General features: G+C 36.8%; 1 protein-coding gene across 9 annotated transcripts in view; it reads right to left on the reverse strand.

Moving 5' to 3' along the window:
* LOC143231934 (band 4.1-like protein 4) overlaps positions 1 to 12,456 on the reverse strand; it is a 141,076-nt gene that overhangs the window by 64,359 nt on the left and 64,261 nt on the right. For 7 of the 9 annotated variants that reach the window (XM_076466805.1, XM_076466804.1, XM_076466802.1 and 4 more), the window contains 2 exons: positions 12,063 to 12,116; positions 3,059 to 3,137 (listed from right to left, as the gene is read on the reverse strand). In XM_076466805.1, coding sequence (XP_076322920.1) covers positions 3,059 to 3,137; positions 12,063 to 12,116 — 133 coding nt within the window. The remainder of the gene's footprint in view (positions 1 to 3,058; positions 3,138 to 12,062; positions 12,117 to 12,456) is intronic. The other 2 variants (XM_076466803.1, XM_076466807.1) reach the window with 1 other exon arrangement.

Below are 12,456 nucleotides of genomic sequence, written 5' to 3' on the forward strand. Positions count from 1 at the left end.
CATACATTATTCAATATGATACAGCGAAGTGACTGTTTAATGAATGTATATATAAGTTTTAAAATTTTCGTATGACAACGTTTGCATTACCTGAGGCGAAAAATATTAAAACAAGGCTTGAAACTCAACGGTACATTCCCTATTATGTTATACAAACAAACAAATAAATATTCTTGCCGACACTAATAGCACCATCGAATGCCACGTCCGAAATGATCGGTAGATTTTTATAGACCTGTATGTCGATGACGCAAAAGTCTTGGTAGGTCAAATCCCGATAGCTTGTTTGTTTGTTTTTGAATTTCGCGCAAAGCTACACGAGAGCTATCTGCGCTAGCCGTCCCTAATTATGCAGTGTAAGACTAAAGGGAAGGCAGCTAGTCATCACCACCCACCACCATCACTTGGGCTACTTTTTACCAACGGATAGTGGGATTCACCGTCACATTATAACGCTCACGGCTGAAAGGGCGAGCATGTTTGGTGCGACGGGGATTCGAACCCGCGACCCTCGGATTACAAGTCGAACACCTTAACCCACCTGGCCATGCCGGGCCGATCCCGGTGGTATTTCTCTTTGTGTAGGCAAGATCATGAAGCCCTTTCACTGTTACAGAAGGTAAAACACAAATTATCGAAAACACATGTTTATCAGTATATAACGGTTCAGTTCAAAGAAAGTTAAAACAAATTAGATTTTGAAACGTCTTATACCCCCGTAAAGTTTTCGAATTCCAGGACCTTTGAAAAAAAAAAATGTAATTAGACGTTTGTAAGAGTGTGCTTGTAAATAAACGTGTTAATCTATAGATGAATTATCAACCAGTAATAAACTATCCAAGCGTCAAGGAATAGAATAATTTAGACAACTGAAATAACTTACGTTTGTATACTAGTCACGATGTCTCACGCAGGTTTAGAGCAAAGTTGGTAATAATATGGATTCGGGTTTGTTCTTGTAATATTAGTTAAAAACAACAACAATAAATAAACTTAATTAATATCCGAGGCAGGTAACTAGTAAACGTCTAACATAAATAACACTTTAGCAATTGTTAATAATACCTGTGGTATTCCATACTTGATTTGTAAAGGCACTATTAAATAACGACTGTTCTACGAAACCTCGTCAAATTAGTTTTTACGAGGACTTACGAGGACCTACGTATACTGTAAATTTAATCAAGGTACAGAACTAATTTAAACAAACTGGGGATTTAGAAGAGGAAAAGCTGCAGTCATGCGTAATAAATAAGTCTGTGCGTGTCATTAATAGTAGAAATGCACGTGCAACAAGCCACATGTTGACATTAGATACCAAATAAAGCAGTTTTAATCAAATACTGCTTTAATTGCAAACAAATGCTGTACGCTAAAACAGAAATAATGGGCATCTAATAAGAAAAAGATTTTATATATTTCTGAATGTAGAAACTGAAACAAAATAAAAATACAAAACAAAACAAAAATTATTTCTAAGTGACATGTTTTGTGGAATGATTTCAGTCTTCAAAACACCGCATTTAGAACGTTTCTTTGAATGGAGAGAAAGAAGAACATCTAATATTTGTTACTTCCAAATCATTTGAAGACAGCCGTGTGATACGATAATAATTTGATTTCTTTGGTTTGTTTTGAATTTCGCGCAAAGCTACACGAGGGCTATCTGCGCTAGCTATCCCTAGTTTAGCAGTATAAGACTAGAGGGAAGACAGCTAGTCATCATCACCTACCGCCAACTCTTGGGCTACTCTTTTACCAACGAATAGTTGGATTGACCGTCACATTATAGTGCCCACACGGCTGAAAGGGCGAGCATGTTTGGTGCGACAGGGATTCGAATCCAGGACCCTCGGTTACGAGTCAAGTGCACGTACGTTCGGACTATTTGACAAGACAAACACATAAAAGTCCCTCTAATAAAATGATACCATACACATAGATAGATGTAAACACAAATCTTCACTGATATTTTCTACTTGAATGTCAACAAAATCGGCGTTATGAGACCTGTCACGAATGTGGCTCCAAAAATTGAACGAACTGGGAATCGAGATTCTACCTCATCCACCTTATTCCCCAGATCTTCCCTCTATAGATTTTCATTTTTTTCAAACACTTTGACAATTTTTTGAATAATAAACGCCATCAAAACCAGGCAGTTGCAAAAGAAGCTTTCAGAGAGTTCATTGACAATAGAAACTCTGATTTCTTCAGCAGGAGCATAAACAGCATCATTACATATTGACAAAAGTGTGTTGAAACAAATGGTGCTTACTTTTATTAAAGCATGTTTTACAGCACTGATTTATACTTTTCCAAACTTCGCAGTTCGAAAACAGTATGTATTTCTGGACAACCTAATAATTCCATGAAGTTAAACAGTTTGTAATGTTTGAAATCGATAAACATTCCTGGTCAAATTCTGTTGTTGTCTTATTAATAAGCGTTAATCACGATTATAGCTTCCGAGTATTGTAGGATATTGAATGTAGTGACCAAACAACATTCTTTAGCTGTCTTTCGGCTAGCTTTTATACCAATTAGGCGATATTTTCGAACGTTCAACACTGTTCAAAAGTACGCTAGTGTTTTCCTAACACGTATATTGTTGATTCTTACTTTCAAAAATCTTCTATAAATTTGGAGAACAGGTGAAACTTCTGCAATACACATCTTGCAATATATATCACATGAATCAAACTTAAACAAACGCAGATATTAAAATAAATATTAAAAGTAAATCCGTTACAAGTTATATGGTATTTTCTTTAAAAAATGGATAAAGAAGGGGGCCCCATTTGTTTGTACTTTGCTCAGGGCATACAAGTGTTTATACAGATTACAGAGGTAAAATAATATTAAAAAGCGTTTACGTAAACACATAAAAGGTCCTCAGATAAAATGATCACATACACACAAACACACATAAAATTTCGTGTTCATTAGATTAGATCACACCTGAAGGAAATTATTTAGATACTGGAAAAAACTTCCAACATTCTACTAGTTCAATTCAGATCTTGTAACATTAAAACAACAACAAAAAACAAATTACCGAGTGATTTCCTCAAGCAGCTTACAGGGATCTGAAGCGTAGAACTTGGCATTGAAGTACAAGGTACATGGGGTCGTACCTGAGAGGGGTAAAAAAACAGAGCAATTCAACTGTAACCTCTTAGAATATTTAATAAAATCGACCTTGATTAATACAACAAAACTTTAAGCAAATAGGTACAAAAACAAGTGAAAATATGTTTTTATAATAAACCTGTACAAAGAAATTTAATATTATATAAGGTATTTTTTAAAAAAAAGTTTTTATATTTGGCGTTACATACATTATGTTCCATAAAACGCACTACGATTTTAAAACGAGAGAAGGAAAGATTGACGAAAATAAATTATTTTGCTGCTTTTATTACTTTGCAGTAATTCTTCAGAACAAAGGATGAAATTCTGAATATATTTTACGAGTTATGTGTCTAAAAGAAAGTAACGTACGTTTGTTGGTTTTTGAATTTCGCGCAAAGTTACACAAGAGCTATCTGCGTTAATTGTAATTTCGCAGTGTAAGACTAGAGGGAAGGCAGCTAGCCATCATCACCCACCCCCAACTTTTGGGCTTCTCCTTTTACCAACGAATAGTGGGATTGACCATCACTTTATAACGTCCCCACGACTGAAAGGGCAAGCATGTCTGGTGTGACGGGGATTCGAACCCGTGACCCTTGGATTACGAGTCGAGTGCACGTACTCTACATAGTTTTTATGTTCATAAACACACTTTGGTCTATAAAGTTGTCTTACATTAATACAAATGTGAATAGCGTTCAGAAAAATCAACAGTTGTGTAAAATGAGAAGCAAAACGAATGGTTAACGTGCTCGAACTCTGACTCCAAGAATTCCTTATTCGAATCAGGCTCTCTTAAAAAGCATTCGGCTCGTCGAGTGTGTGTGTGCGTTATACGTATGACGACAATCAAATCTCACTATGAGGTTAGATAGTTGGCGATTGGTGCTGTTAACGAGTTGTATTCCTTCTGGCCGATAAATTCAATTTTAGGGGTAGCTCAGATATTGTTGGTTTAGCTTTGCATGAAATTTTAAAACAAACAAAAGGGAGAAAAACAAAAATGGTTCTCTGAGTGATCGACCATTAAAAATCAGAAAGTGAGCGACCAGAGTTTAATAATGAACGCGTTGTGCGACTTGCACGTTATATTCCTCAGTGTCTTCCACGAACAGTCGAACGAATTCGTCACGACGGTGTAAACAGCTGGCTCACGATACTTTTCAAATCAGCAAGAACACTCACGTGATCATGCTCATCTTAAATTATCCCAATAAGGGGGGGCTAGGTCGTCACCACGATTTCACGGTTAGGGACGATAGAAACTAGACATCTGATTTGTCTAAAAATTACTATACACTAACTGTAATATACAATAACGTTTAGTTATCCTATTAGTCTGAATTGTATATAAAATTGTACACCGAAAATTAAAATCTCGTTTCACATATGGGTGTCCTAACAAAGCTAAACTTTTTTTTTTTTTTCCTCCATAAGACCAAATCTCTCGTAGGCTCTACCACAGCGGGATACCCTCACGGCAATCTCACCCTCGTATTTAATGAACCATGAACTCACAGATCAGTTGCAGCTAATCAGCTTCAGACGTGAATGGAGACGAATGAAGTAATATTAGTTAATTTATTTCTGTAACGTTGAAAAAATAATTAAGATCTGGAAAAAGGAAGATTGTCATTTACATTGCAGTAAAATCAGTAAGGTCGTAACAAATTCAACAGTCGTGTATACGATACATTAATCATGCCCAGAGGACTGAGCAGCCAATTTTCTAGGCGTTATTTATTAGCAGTGTTTCAGTCAATACGTCAAAGTACAGACAATAATATCAAACGTCATCACCCACACATAAAAGACCTAACAACGCTTTTAAAAATGTAGAAATACGCCATAACAGAAGCCTAAACAAGTCTGAAGGAATTATTTCACAATTGTATTTCGAAGCTAGACAACTTGAGATCTGGTGTGAGGTGTATGGAATTTACGTTGGTTATCACGAGCCCAAACTCAATTCTATGTAGCTGTTTTAACTCGAATGTGTATTTTTGTTCGTTTGTTTTAAAATTCGCACAAAGCTACTTGAGGGCTATCTGTGCTAGCCGTCCCTAATTTAGCAGTGTACGACTAGAGGGAAGGCAGCTAGTCATCACCACCCACCGCCAACTCTTGGGCTACTCTTTTACCAACGAATAGTGGGATTGACCATCACATTATAACACCCCCACGGCTGAAAGGGCGAGCATGTTTGGCACGACGGGGATTCGAACCCGCGACCCTCAGATTACGAGTCGCATGCCTTAAAACACCTGGCCATGCCGGGCCTCGAGCGTGTAAACAGTACTTCGAAAATGTTCAAGTCAATAACGGAACGTACATCATTTCAAAACAGTATAAATGTTTACGACGATCTCTTACTGTTTCACGATTTCGTTTTTATATTCTTATCATTGGCCTAAATAAAATATTCGACTGCGTAGGTGGAACAGCTCTGCTGTAGACATTATCTCTTTTTACTTTGGTTTCCAGCAACTTTTCAATGCCAAATTAATTGTGGACGCAAAAAGATACAGTTTGGAATAACAGCTCCGGTAAAAGTAGTTTCAATTTTTAAAGAAAAATTAAGACGTTTCTTACTAATTAACAAGTTATGAGCAGTAGGTGGCGTCGCCTAGAGATGATTATCACGTACCTCCAAACTCGTACTGACCAAAGAAACAACTACATGCATCTATTTTTCTAATACAGTTTTATATATTCTGAAACACCTCCTTCTAAGCCAAGACACTACAGGAGACAGTGACATCATGTTTTGAAATGTATGAGGGTTTTGATTTTCTAATACAGTTTTATATATTCTGAAACACCTCCTTCTAAGCCAAGACACTACAGGAGACAGTGACATCATGTTTTGAAATGTATGAGGGTTTTGATTTTCTAATACAGTTTTATATATTCTTAAATACCTCCTTCTAAACTAGGACACTACAGGAGACAGTGACATCATGTTTTGAAATGTATGAGGGTTTTGATTTTCTAATACAGTTTTATATATTCTGAAATACCTCCTTCTAAACTAGGACACTACAGGAGACAGTGACATCATGTTTTGAAATGTATGAGGGTTTTGATTTTCTAATACAGTTTTATATATTCTTAAATACCTCCTTCTAAACCAAGACACTACAGGAGACAGTGACATCATGTTTTGAAATGTATGAGGGTTTTGATTTTCTAATACAGTTTTATATATTCTGAAACACCTCCTTCTAAGCCAAGACACTACAGGAGACAGTGACACCATGTTTTTAAATGTTTGAGGGTTTTGATTTTCTAATACAGTTTTATATATTCTGAAATACCTCCTTCTAAACCAAGACACTACAGGAGACAGTGACATCATGTTTTGAAATGTATGAGGGTTTTGATTTTCTAATACAGTTTTATATATTCTGAAACACCTCCTTCTAAACCAAGACACTACAGGAGACAGTGACATCATGTTTTGAAATGTATAAGGGTTTTGATTTTCTAATACAGTTTTATATATTCTGAAACACCTCCTTCTAAACCAAGACACTACAGGAGACAGTGACATCATGTTTTGAAATGTATGAGGGTTTTAATTTTCTTCTTGCTAAAGAATTCAGAAAGAAAAACACTGACGAATTTCTTCTTTTTATTGTATTATGTTCCTCAGAGATCCAAAAGCAAGTGTGAGGGCTTTCCAAAGCTATAAATTGGGTTCGATCCCTGCGGTGGCATGGGACAGCTAGGTCATTATTCAGCTTTGCGTTTAATTACAAATAAATAAACCTGCATGTAACCTTTCTGCAACATTGTACCAGGATACACGTTCGAAGACCATTATAAAATGGAAACGTGTCTTGTTTCGGTTAATATACACAAGTCTGAAGCAGCTACTCTTATCAGAATTATCTGGATAATAGAGCTGTTTTAAACATTTAAAATAAAGTCGCTTTACCTTATCCATCGCTAATTCCAGTTGGATCTTTTTGTTCAAGTGCAGCAACTGATAATTAATGGTAAAGAACCAGTTTTCTGTGGATAATAGCTTCATCCAGAACATGCTACGGAGTTTACAGAAGGTCTTCTGTACTATGTATGAAATCTCACACAAAACTGTTTATATAAGACAAATGTTCACAAAACATTTCATATGTAACAGGTTTTCAGACGTATTGAGTACGGTAGAATGATGCCGTATTTTCTTGTTGGTTGCACTTGTTTGCAGTAAAACGTTTTTTTTTTTCTCATTTATTCTTATCATTCTTTGGTTGCAGAGGGGTCCAAAGTGCATAAGGACAGTGCGTTCAACCTTTTTTTATTCCAAAATTCCACGTGAGTAACTCAGCAGGAAAGATAGTTACTTTCGCCTGGAAACCTCTGGATTAGTTACAGGTCAATTTTGCCTCTGTTCCGCCTATCTGGCACGACTTGGACAAACCTAAAACATGCACACGGTTAGCTAATTTACTGGAATTTCAACACAAGAGAAACAAGCTACTGTAACTTAAATAGATGTCTGGCTTTCTTATCTAAATACTGTCATGTAACACACGCCCTGCAGATTTATGGGAAATGGAATCCGAAAACGTACAAAATAAATTGGTGGTGCTATTATAGTATCTGGTTCGAATAGGCTGCAGGCTTGCTTAAGTTTTAAGGCGATAAGAAATCCTCGCCCACGAAACTGTAACAGTTAAACAAACAAAACTTACAAAACTATCAAATTAAGAACAATTGGCGTCTGCTTGACGTGGGCTGAAATAGACAAATTTTACATTTCAGAGATGATAAAAATGGCGGCAACATAATAAAGAAATCTTTAATATTTTCATTGTGTTTTAATACATTTGTACCTACAACATGCTAAGTGAAACTGGTACAAAATGGAAGATGGTTTTGGTCGTCAATGTATTTCTTCACTGGTCCATGTAAGTGAACTAAAACGTCGTCCAATTAAGTATCATAGCTTCCCAGGTAAGTTGTCGGTTTCGTTTGTTTTGAATTTTGCGTAAAGCTACACAAGGACTATCTGTGCTAGCCGTCCATAATTTTGCAGTGTAAGACTAGAGGAAGGTAGCTAGTCATCACCACCCACCGCCAACTCTTTTACCAGCAAATAGTGGGATTAACCGTCACATTATAACGCCCCCATGGCTAAAAGGGTGAGCATGTTTAGTGGGACGGGGATTCGAACCAGCGACCCTCAGATTACGAGTTGAGTGCTTTAACCAGCTGGCCATGCCAGATCGTAAGTTATCGGCACAAAACTTTGGGAGCAACCGATTTTCAATGGCTAAAATATGGAACTCAAACAATTAATTGTAATTACTCAAAAACTCAAGTAAGAATATACAAATATTTATCAATCAATACAGTTTCGCCATATAATGATATTTAATAGATACTAACAAATATTTCAAATGCAACAAACTGTTAAGAATTATATAATAATTAGAAGAAAATCGAACATATACGGTTGTTTGCTTGTTCCAGTTGTTGTTTTTTTCGTAGGGCAACAGGAAGGACTATTTGCTTCTAATTCTGAACTGATGGACTAGCGAAAAAGCAGCTAGTTAGAAACACAAATTGAGAATTTTTCGACTTGTCTGACCGAATAATTTGGATTTGACTTCACTTTTATAAGACACCCTTAGCCCCAATGAGCGGAGCTCGATTTTGCAGCAAGGAAACACGAATCATGATTCCTCTGATTCATGGGTCGAGCACACTAACAACTCGGACACATCCGACCCAATGGATTATTCATGTTACTTAACTGGAATTGAATGATATTTTGGTATTATAGTTTGTTTATTGCTTTTTACGCAAAACTAATCGCGGCTGTTTGGGCCAACCATGCATAAGTCAGAAGTGATAGACTAGAGGGAAGGCACTATCCACCGCCTACTCTTGGGATACATTTTACTGACGAAAAAGTAGAATTAATCATCACGTTATAATGTTTACACAGCTGATAAGGCGAGCATATCTGGTGACGGGATTCGAACTTGCGAGCCCAAAGTGTAGATCAAGAACCCTGACCATCAGGCTACGTCAAGACTACCGAAACAGTGACACCTTTCAGGTTCATAACACATACACATATTTTCGCCAGATTTCTCTATAACTACTAAGTACGCAGTCATCGCACGTGGAAACTATTAGCTTGTTCTTCTTTTCTCGTTTGAATCCACTTACTTTTCACCTTCTTTTATGGAAATCGCGTGTTTTTATGGCAATTTTCACAACACCATGGGGGCTAACATCGCCTTTTCAGATAACCATATCCTCCAGAACATGCATGGAAACTTTCTACATTGTGAAGGCTAAGATTCTCTGTATAAAAAAAAAAATCGTGATCGTAAATTCCCTGATGGTCTGTTTTTGGCACACCTAAACAAAGCGTGGGCTAAACCGCCCGTTTTATGCGTTTGAAATCATCATGGGAGTTTGTAAGAATTAACTTTTATTTCGGGTATGTAGTGTTAGTTAACAAGTGTAGACCATATGGAAGATCCTACGTCATACGGTGGCACACTCTTAAGGCAAACGACCTCAATCATAAAAGTACCGACTTGTTTTTATAACATTAACTGTTGGTGGGGTCTCCTTATTTTGTTTGTTTGTTTTTGAATTTCGCGCAAAGCTACACGAGGGCTATATGCACTAGCCGTCCCTAATTTAGCAGTGCAAGACTAGAGGGAAGGCAGCTAGTTATCACCACTCACCGCCAACTCTTGAGCTACTCTTTTACCAACGAATAGTGAGATTGACCGTCACATAATATCATTCCCGTGGCTGAAAAGGCGAGCATGTTTGGCATGACGAGGATTCGAACCCGCGACCCTCAGATTACGAGTCGGACATCTTAACCCACCTGGCCATGCCGGGCCTGACTATTCTGGTTTGTTTAGAACTAAGCACAAAGCTACACAAATAGCTGTCTGTGCTCTGCCCACCACAGGTATTGAAACCCGGTTTCTAGCGGTGTGAGTTCGCAGATATGCCGCTGTGCCACTGGGGTGTGTGTCTCACTGAGTAATGTTTTTGTCTTATGTTACAGCACTCAATATAAAGCACTGATACACACACATAAAAGAGAGGATGAAATTATCCATGTTCTTTAGAAAATACATTAAGGACCGAGCAATAAAAAAATGTAAGTTTCAGTTTCGTTGCAATATTGGTGGTAATTTTGTATATTCTTTTTTGCGATTTAGAATTAAATAAGGCATACAAGGACTCAGCAGTTTGGAGCATAAATAGTTTAGAAAAGAATTGTTTTAAGAAGCTGATGACGGTAGATTTACGGGTTAGCATCGTATAAATGTTTATTATTTATCTTTGAAATATGTGTGCGTACGTATATATAAATTTTAAAATAATTTAATTGGTAAAACAGAAAATTATAGTAAGTGATTGATACAAGAGTTTCTGTTTCTGAATTTCAAGATTCTAGTGGATTGGTTTGTGTTTTGAATTTCGCACAAAGTTACACGAAAGCTATCGCGCTAATAGTTCAGCAGCGTAAAACTAGAGAAAAGGCAGCTAGTCATTACCACTCACTAAAAACCCTTGGGCTACTCTTTTATCAACAAAACGTGGGATTTACTGTTACATTATGACGTCCCCACTGCTGAGAGGGCGAGCATGTTTGGTGTGACGGTTATTCGAACCCGCGACCCTCAGATTACGACTCAAGCCGGACTTCAAGTGGATTGGAAACACCATTAGGCATCCATCATTACAAAACTATGATTTTTGGACTAATTTGTTGTTGTTTTTTTATTTCCTGGCAATTCTGCACATGTCTAGCAAAATATACTATTAATCATAAATAAAGATCAACGTGTTTGCGACCTTCACCGCCCCTAGTGGCATAGAGATATGCTTACAGCGTTAGAATCCTGGATTCGATACCTGTGATGTGCAGAGCACAAATAATTCACGTGTAACTCGTGCTTAATAACAAACAAAAAAAGCGCCCTTCATCATACTCTGAACTATCAAACACATTCCCTTCTCATACAGACAAAAATATTATAATTAATTTTCTCCTTTGAGCTTCGATGTTGATAAAGCATTCCGTGTCTAATAAATGTTTCAAGTTTAAAACTCCAGGATTTAATATAACTACCTACTAGTTTTCGAAGGGTTTGTTTGTTTTGAATTTCGCACAAAGCTACACGAGGGCTATCTGCGCTAGCCGTCCCCAATTTAGCAGCGTAAGGCTAGAAGGAAGGCAGCTAGTCATCACTACCCACCGCCATCTCTTGGTATACAAATAGGGGGATAGCATGTTTGGTATGACGGGGATTCGAACCCACGAACCTCGGATTACGAGTCGAGCACCTTAACCACTCGGCCATGCCAGGCCTTTTCGAAGAGGGAAGAACGAATAAAAACTGATCTGTCAAAATTTCTTTCGTTATTCACGTGTATCTATATAACTGTTCTCAGTCGACAAATTTATTAACTGGAACATAATAACTTATATAAACAGGAAAGTAAACATATGTTAAGCATCAATTCATGTTTGGAAGAAAAGGAAAATTCGTTATGATATTAGTTTTAGATAAATGTTCAAGAAGAAGGAGACAACTACATATAAATGTTCCGTATGTAATATTTTTAACTTTTCAATTAATTTTTACATGTTAGGAATTGGAATTTTAAGTTTCAGTGCAAATGCTCGTGTACAAGCAAATTTATGAATACACAATTTTGTTAATAACCTCTTAGATATAAGTCGGGAAAAACCTTTGTTGTGACTTCACTACTGCTCACGGTTTCATTTATAAGGCATTGTTCAAAGTTAATAAAGATATCTCGCGTACAAACAGTATCGTTTTGAGAACAAAAAATGGGGGAGGGGCTATGAAAATATGGACAGATTTAACAACGTTTTATAGGCTGCGAGTTGACCATTTGTCAGAACATACTTCCTCTTGTGTAGGCCATTGTAAAGATATACAGGGTTTCCCAGAAGTCGGGATCTATAAGAAAAATAGACCTTATATTCTTAAAGTTCAGCATACACATTTGTACATATTTCAGGAAATAAAATACCCTGTTGGCAAAGTATACCAAAACTTGACACGTGTGTGGCTATTAGTAGAATGCAATTTGAATGATAAATAAATAGAGAATAAATTGTGCATTTTTGCGAGACACCCTGTGCAACACTACACCAAAAGTTTCCAAACCCTTACTTATTCAAGTCCTCTATATCCATAAAATATTATAGCAAAATATGCATTTAAAAAATGAACACGAATTAACTGTTGATGAGATTGGGTGAGCTTATATTAATTATAAAAATAGAAGATTACAAAT

Source organism: Tachypleus tridentatus, chromosome 11, assembly GCF_004210375.1.
Source record: "Tachypleus tridentatus isolate NWPU-2018 chromosome 11, ASM421037v1, whole genome shotgun sequence".
NCBI classification, from domain to species: domain Eukaryota; kingdom Metazoa; phylum Arthropoda; class Merostomata; order Xiphosura; family Limulidae; genus Tachypleus; species Tachypleus tridentatus.